Source organism: Tuber melanosporum (assembly GCF_000151645.1).
Source record: "Tuber melanosporum whole genome shotgun sequence assembly, scaffold_1, strain Mel28".
Taxonomy (NCBI): Eukaryota; Fungi; Ascomycota; class Pezizomycetes; order Pezizales; family Tuberaceae; genus Tuber; species Tuber melanosporum.
The window spans coordinates 2119456-2127549 of record NW_003298755.1 but is presented as its reverse complement, the minus strand read 5'-3'; the positions used below and the strand labels follow the sequence as shown (position 1 = coordinate 2127549).

The 8094-nt window shown below is 47.6% G+C and overlaps 2 protein-coding genes; one reads left to right on the top strand and one right to left on the bottom strand.

The window, feature by feature from the left end:
• Positions 1–771: 771 nt before the first annotated feature.
• On the top strand, positions 772–2091 carry GSTUM_00003995001 (uncharacterized protein; the record flags this gene model as incomplete). XM_002835158.2 has 1 exon in its annotated part: positions 772–2091. The coding sequence occupies one exon, from the start codon at positions 772–774 to the stop codon at positions 982–984; it is 213 nt and encodes a 70-aa protein (XP_002835204.1). The 3' UTR covers positions 985–2091.
• Positions 2092–2357: 266 nt separating this feature from the next.
• On the bottom strand, positions 2358–4653 carry GSTUM_00003993001 (uncharacterized protein). XM_002835157.2 has 4 exons: positions 3449–4653; positions 3305–3366; positions 3167–3243; positions 2358–3107 (listed from the first exon to the last, which is right to left on the bottom strand). The coding sequence occupies exons 1-4, from the start codon at positions 3672–3674 to the stop codon at positions 2381–2383; spliced, it is 1092 nt and encodes a 363-aa protein (XP_002835203.1). The 5' UTR covers positions 3675–4653; the 3' UTR covers positions 2358–2380.
• Between the last annotated feature and the right edge of the window lie 3441 nt (positions 4654–8094).

Here is an 8094-nt window from a genome sequence, read left to right as displayed (position 1 = left end):
GGTGTGAGACATGTAATTGAGTAGGATTGATTCATAAATGATTCCTGCTTACCGGTATGATACTGGTCCAAGTAACAGTACTCGAGTACTCGAGTACTGTACAGGCATACCGTGTCGATATCACCGTCACATGAATTGACCCCCAAATTTGGTGGTGGGGCTGCTGCGCCAGTGCCAAACCCCTGCATCCCTGTCACGGAGAATTTTCATCCGAATCTCGCTTAGCTAAAGTAGGGTAGTATAGTGGCCCTTCCGGTTCGTAAAGTGTTTGGACGTTCAGCAGCCAAGAGGGGTTGCTCTTGATGCGGTGGTGTCCGAATACTTTGTCTATGGCCAAACAGTCATCCAGAAAGGGAGGGTCTCACCTACTACCATATTAGTAGGGGGAACACTTGGTTTACCCGAATAGGATGGAACTTGAGCAGGGTAATTCGTCTCAATAAAGAATCCTTTTGAGTCAACGCACATCGCACATCCATCCATCCATCCATCCATCGACCCACCGGTAATCGAAGATAGACTACAGCTATTATTCCGGGATACCTATGATACTACGCTTATGCCGTGACTAAGCCCATATCCCCACCTGCAAAAACTCCAAGCGTGCTACTGTACCGGTAATTTACGCGCTTTCGGAAATACAAATTCTCCCACCGTCAAGTACAGTACTTTGTACTATACCTGTATCTCCCAGCGGAGGATAGATGACTAACCGCCAACCCACAACCCAAAAACCCCACCACATCACACCGAACCAATAATTATGATATTATGATACCCGCACATATAATACCTTGCCATCCCCCCCCCAAACACGGGCGCAGCAACAAACACCTTACGCACGGTAGGTACGAGCGAGTAACTCTACTCGTACGAGTCGACTTGTACGCGCAAACCACCAAGCGCCGCGCCCAACGCACCATTGTGGAGCCCTTACCGTGCTGTGGTACAGTGCACCGGCACTGTGCCACATTCGAGCCCTAATTCGACACCTGTCCCCAAGATCCAACGGTTCCCTGGAGCAAATACGATAGTCTACCGTGAGAACGTCGGAGTTGCCTCTCCTGGCTAACATCTTCTCTACTTTTCACTCGTCTCAAACTGGAGATCTTTTTTTTCTTTTTTCTTCTTCTTCCCCCTTCCTTTAATTTAATCCGAAGGCGGAAAATTCTGAAGAAAGAGTTCCTACAAGTAGCGTGATTCCCCCTCTCCCCGCAAGGCGCATACCATACCCAAAAGTTTATTTTTATGCAGAACTTTTTTTCTCTTTCTTTTTCATTGGTGGTACAGTACTCGTACTGTACACGAGTTTGAGGATATGATAGTCTCGCTAATTCCCGGGCCGGGAAAAAGTTAACGGGCGCCGGGCACCGAGAAGGATACCCTACTTGTAATGCAACGGAGGGGGCGCCGATTGCGTGGTTGGCATTCTTTTCTTTTTTTAATCTCTCGTCATGAGTAAATGATTAATCCATCCTTGGAGAATACAAGTAAGGTATTAGGGTGTGGTAAAGGAGCTTTGCCCAAGACCGGGTTTGGTCGTGATACCTGTACTGTACTGTACTCGAGTACGGTACGGTACTATATATCTTTTTATCAGCCTCAGAGTTCCTTCTTCTCTTACTGCTTACTGGTGAGTTTGGATCAGGTAGGGTAACACGGCGGGTACTGTACTGTACTCGTACACCTTCCTGAATCTCTACCCCCATCAATTGTGATGAATCGACAAAAAAAAGTCCTTCGTTACAGCTACCACTTTAAATCGTTATTAAATATTATTTTGCGCATTTACACTCACAAGATCCGGTGTGAGTGAGTGATCTCTAGTGTGTGCTTGTAGAATGGAACACTTTTTTTGGGGTGGGATTTGTGAGATTTTGTGGCATGGCCAGGTTTTGTGCGCGAAGCACCGCTACAGTATGTGAGATTCAACCTCGGGATATCGATAGGTATATTCGCCTGCCGTAACTTGAACCTTGTGTGGGAAGAGGAGGAAATTTTTTTTTTTTTTTTGCACCTGCAAAGGTGCGTATGATATGAAAAAAAGCCAGCAAGCAAGCGAGTTGTACTGTACGGTGCGCCTGGAAGGGAGCCTCGCACGGCTGGGTGTGTTCTTTCTTCTTCTTCTTCTTCTTCTTCTCGAGTCTCTCTATCGTGTTCGATTGTACAGTTATGATACCTCTCGGGTTATATAAGCTTACTTACTGCGTTGGAATTCATGCTTGCACCGTGCACGGGAAGGTGAATGTTTATTAGAAAAATTCCGATGAATACATCTATGCTATCTTATACCAAAAAATCCTTATCCGGAGCTCAATTAATTCTTCTTCTTTTGGGAAAACAAATCTAGACAGAAATGAGATGAAAAGAAAGATAAATTTTATAAGTGGTAGTCCATATATATATCCGTGCCAACTCTTGAAACAAGGACAAAACGAAATAAACAAAATAAACGGGAAGCAAAAACATAAACCAAAAAGCCCGCCGGGGGGGGGGGGGTGATTAACCAGCTAGGGGCACAACAAAAATGACACTTCCACCTCATCGCTTCCCCCCCTAAATTCCGGAAAACCGATTTTTTCCCGAATCCCAACTGGTCCAATATTGCCTCCCTGAAGCACCACCCGGGGTGGAAAACGTTCAACACGAGCACGGCGATGACAACCATAACCCCCTCGAGCACAAAGAACAATGTCTCGTTCTTGGTGAGCTCGCCGTCCCACCCCTGCGCCCTCTCAATGACCCTATAAATACTCCTGATGAAGATGAGAATGGTCGCCAACGAGAGCGCAGCCAGGAAGCCACGGAACTTCTTGGAGGAGCGGAGCTTCGCGTGTGTGACGTCGAAGCTTTGCGTCGTGTTCTTGACGCGGTAGGCGTACTCTGCGCAAAGCAACATGAAGAGGACCAGCGTGAAGACTTGGAAACCCAGACCCGCCAGCATGACATTGTTCCCGGGTGCCGGGTCTTTGTCGTCCTGCGAGAGGGTGGAGGCGATACCACCGCCCGCTCCCTGCAGGCAGAGGGAGACGAAATCGCAGGTCACGAAGATGTATGTGTAAGCTTTTGGAGGTATGCGGGAGGTTTCGGCACCGAAGACCATCACACTGGGGTTATGGGTTAGCTTGCTTATCCACTAGAGTTTAGAGGGCTCAGGCGGACTAACATTCTGGAGAGGCAGAGATAGATTCCTGCGCACAGGAAGGCCGGAGCAAGGGTCAAGCTGCAGATTTGCATAAGGAACTAGGACTGTTAGTGATGCTCAAGCTATCACACGACATGAGTATGTTGCTTGTGAACTTACAGGATCCATTGAGAAGGGTTCATGGTAAGCCCATATCCGCCCAGCATATCCAATGATTTCAGCTATCCGCACTGTTAGCCTCAACCCTTGAAACGAGGGGGCCGTCGAGAGGGGTTGGGAAATATGACGGGAGTGAAAACTTACTAAAGCACCCAAGGAACATCGACGCTAGGAAACCCCATGTCTTGTACTTGATTCCTTGCCCAATGTGCGCAAGCATAGACAGACCAAAGAGTGCAATCAGGAGATAGTTGAGGGCAAGAGAGGGCCGGTAATCCCAAAACGAGGCCTTGAGAGGGCATATATCGAGATCGCAATCGATACTGTTCCAGTAGGTCATGTTGTGACCCTCAATCAATTTTTCGGACATTGTCGAAAGTGTCGTTGGACGAAATTTGACTCGAAGGGGGTTTTTTTTTTTTGTAAAAGTGCTGGTGATAATGCTGCGCTTGGATGATTGACTTTTTTCCTTCTCTCTTTCCGCTGGCTTGGGGATGGCAGGCTATATAATCCTCGAATTCGTTTTCAGACTGCCGGTATGCCTGCTTTTGCACTCAGCTGTGTTGTGCTTGTATAGTTTATCCTATCATTCGGGCGCCATATGGGTACTTATATCGTTAGGTCCTGCATGGAAGGTGGGTCCTTTTGCACTATTCGATTCACACTGGATTCGGCAGGACGCAACACCTATCATCCTAGTAGAGTGCTTAATTCGAATCCAACTCGGAAATATGTGGCGGAGCATTCATTCACTATGTTAGAGCCCAATGCACGCTGTAACATGCACGGCGGTCCGATTCGGGGGAATTTTAGTAGGCGGAGACATTGAGATGTACATGTCGGGGACTTTAGGTTCTTATTGAAGGGTTCTCATTGAAGGCCCGTCAGGGCTGTTACTGGTATGATAGCGGTACAGTACTGGTACCAGTACCTTACTCGAGTATAGCCGCGAGCTTAAAGGTTTGGGGAGGGGCTTTGAATTGGACGTTTAGCGAGATGGGAGGGGGTATTGTTACATTACGCGGCCATACAGTACCTTCCCCCCCGCCTTGTTGCACAAAAAGCCGGTGTTGAAGGTTCTGCATACAGAAGCAGCAGCAGTACGGTAGCAAGTTTCATTGAACTTTTTGCATTGCGGCAGGTTGATCGGTAGAGTACAGTACAGTACTCTACTCTGCTCGAGTATCCTACCAGTAGGCGGTGGATTGGTGCATGCTGTACGTCCGTACTGGCGCGCGCTTTTGCTATTGGTGGATTGGTAGTCGGGGTGGTCGTCATGACTCGAAGCCATCGGGAACATTATTCCCCCGACCTGAGCCTCTTGATCTCACCCCCATTGTTCAACGCTCCGAGTCCTTCCCACAACCACAACCACCCATCACCACCACCATCACCAGCAAGCGAAAGAATCATCCCCAACCCGAGTAGTCTACCAACTGATCAGCCAGCCCAGTCTCGTCTCATCATATGCATGGCATACACACAGCCCTTTGAGGAATATTTTTATCCACTCTTCCTCACTTCGCCCAGCTCTGTTCCCCTTGATGTCGCCAAGCCTCTTCCTCGTCCTCTCCACGGCAGCGCTCGAAGGGTTGGGTGAGCCTGCGGTGGCTATTCCCATCCAACCCACCACTCATACCTCCACCCGACCTGAAAGCCACCACCACAAGATTCAAACTTCGCAGCGCATTCAGAAGTGGGGAGTGAGGCGACAAGAAGGGGAAATAAAAGAGGTGACCAATGAGGGGAGGGCAACTCAATCCTTATCCGGACAAAGTATCCTCCGTTGACAGAATATGATTCCCCCGAGGGCTGCTTAGTAGTGTTTGTTGGTCATAGGGCCAACTAAAAATATTATCGCACTGACTGACTGACTGAACTAACCGACTAACCGCTCACCACGATACATTAGCGGTGCGTGCAGGTCCTGTAATAATTGACTAGAGTACTGTACACCTGCGGTACCGCTACTCTAGAACAGTGGCGAATTCGCCTAAGGGAGAATCAGCCCTAGGGAAGAAGCTTATTTTGCCGCATCGCTGGGTTGAGGGGAGAAGCGTAGCGTAGGACTGATGAATCTCCGTCTATGCTTGTAAGATATCAATCGCGATTGAGCTTTGAGCAGGACCACGATACCGGCCGGCGATGGGAAAAAAGGAAGCGAGGGGAACGCCCTGCCAAGACTCGTACGATTTCCATCGGCGTCGCCGATATCCAGACGCGCAGCCGATGACGAAGAGGATCTCTTGTCCACCTCGTATTATTTGCCATCGTTTGTCAGGAGAATTCCCGTAAAGTCTTATTCTTCCATTCTCTCTCTCTCGCCAACCGGAAAGCCTCGTTCGAGCGTGATTACCACCTTGTTTGCCCTTGTCACGCAGAAATGGAGCAGCCCCCCCTTCTACACTTTCCATCACTTTTGCGTTACTTTTTTATCAATCATGGTAGCAACGATTATCATATCGGTAGGCTTCTAGAACATCCCGTGAGTCCCCGATCCACCCTTTCACGGCGAAACCCCTCATCCTCCTCATCCTTCTCCTACCGGTACCTTCCCTTCCCATCCCAACTGGTTCAACCAACCCCCACCGTGATAATGCGCCAACACGTCACACGTCCGTCACTCTCTCCCCCGTCAAAAGAGCTTAAATCCTTAAATCTAATCTGATCCATCAAACACTATTCCCACTTGGGTCCCAGAACGCGGCCCAAGCCCTCCTTTTTCAAGCCTTACCCAACCCAACCACTATTATAGATATACTTGTGCACTATTTATTGCCATCCCAAAGAAGCCTTGCTGAGAGGGAAAAGAAAGGAAAGGCAGAAAGGGAAAGAAGAAAAGAAAAGAAGAAAAAATAAAAAACAGTGTTGCACTGGCCGAGAATAGTTGAGGACGGAACGCGGAAAAGAAAAATAGCGTCTACCAGCCCCGGGACATGTATTTCTCCGACGGAGGCCCTCCGCCTTGTTCTCTTTAGCTTCCGAGTTTAATTGCTATACGTAAGCTGTGTGTTATGACAGCTGTCCTGTACCGCGGCATTGAGTCTAGAGGTCAGTTCGTTTGTCTCGTCTTTCCGGGGGGGGGGGAGTTAGAGTCATTGTAAGGGATTTGAAAAGTGGTTAAAACGGTTTCGAGTTATCTTCCATTTTGGAGTCCATTTTTTCTCTTTCGTTCCCGTGTCCGTTATCATTATATTTTACCATATTTCGTTTTTTCTGATAATATATATATATGCGTGTGGTGTTTCGAAGTGCACTATAATATATATATACACATATACATTCATTGTTCGACAAAAAGAGAGGATTCAAGGATTACATTATCACCATCACCGACGTTATGACCACCCCAAATAATAGCACGGACGACTCTAGTCTCGAAGTGATGAAGAGTTGGATGTCGCAGAACATTGCATGCATATCAGAGTCTGCATCAGTGCAGGATGCGGGTGATAGAGCAGCGGAGATGAAGGAGAGCTGGGTTGAGTGGATAAATGGTTTGACCGTCCCGAATGAAAAAAAAAAAGCTTGCATCTGGTTACCATACATAACTAATACTAATTCTCCGTGTGCGATTTAACCTTAGATGATGATTATGCGGAAGGTGGTAGCAATAGTAGTAGTGGTGGTGGTGGTGGTGGTGGTGGTGGTGGAGGTGGAGGTGGGGAGGGGACTAGCAGCAAGAATAACAAGAAATGATGATGGCTTCGATCCACAGCGTGGGTTTAGACGGTATGTGTGGGATCCTTCCTTCCCCATTGGACCCTGCCGCTACCCCACACGACAAAAAACGCAAAAGTTATGGTCTAATCTGATTCGAGTTACGGTAGGCTTATGCTCGGGGCGTAATATGTCCGTCACCTCGCTACTGGTTATTAAAGGACCGAGAAATGGGTATATTAGCTATACCCGTTTCAAAAGGTCTTTTTTTTTTTTTTTTTTTTTTTTGCCCCGGTATTGTTTATATTCGAAACGACAATCTCCCCTCAAAAAGTCTTAATCTCAACTCCCAACTCTCAACTCTCCTCTTCCATCACGGCAACTAGATTTTCGACATCTCCACATACACACACACCGAGTATATACATACCGGAGAAGGAAAACCCCCGCTGGACGGACGGATAATATCGTAATTATAATTAGAGCAATATTTTACACTCCCTGCTCAAGTATATACTCCTTGCCCTGGGATTTCACCACCTCATATACTGAACTGACGAATCCCTGGCTGTTTCAGTTGCTCACACCAAAAACTCGCCTCCTCCAAATAGCGCCGTGTACATACATAACACCCTTCCCCCCCCCAACCTCTCTCTCTCCTGGCCGCCTCCATACCAACACGCATAACAGACACCTCCTACAACAGCAAACCAATGCCAGATCGCGCCTCACACACAATGAGACATACCCCATAGCGGACGAATCCAGCAAGGTTGACGATTCGGAATACCTCCGCCAAGGCTGAAAACGCCTTACCATGAGCTTCTGGGAATCTTTACACCTCCACCATTCTCCACCACAATCACACTCCTGCGGAGTGTTTGGTCCATGCGATCCTGAGGGATATAGCGAAAGGGCGAAGGGACGACAAGCAGGCTGTCGGAAGAAAGGATGGTTACGAGAGGGGATTGTATATATCTAATTTTTTCTTCTTTTTTTCTTTTTCTTCACTAGACTTGGTTTTTCTTTTTTAATTGCGGTAGATTTTTAGACTAATGTTAATCGGGCTTTATTCGGCTCCCGAGATAATGATAATAAACTGTTATAACGTCATGCAAGAAAGTCTCTTT

Excerpts from the sequence above, each read along its gene's own strand:
- GSTUM_00003993001 (XM_002835157.2), bottom strand. The coding sequence starts at position 3,674 with ATGTCCGAAAAATTGATTGAGGGTCACAACATGACCTACTGGAACAGT. Across the intron at positions 3,367-3,448 it reads GATGTTCCTTGGGTGCTTTA|CTGAAATCATTGGATATGCT; the intron begins GTAAGTTTTCAC and ends CAGTGCGGATAG. Across the intron at positions 3,108-3,166 it reads TATCTCTGCCTCTCCAGAAT|TGTGATGGTCTTCGGTGCCG; the intron begins GTTAGTCCGCCT and ends CCATAACCCCAG.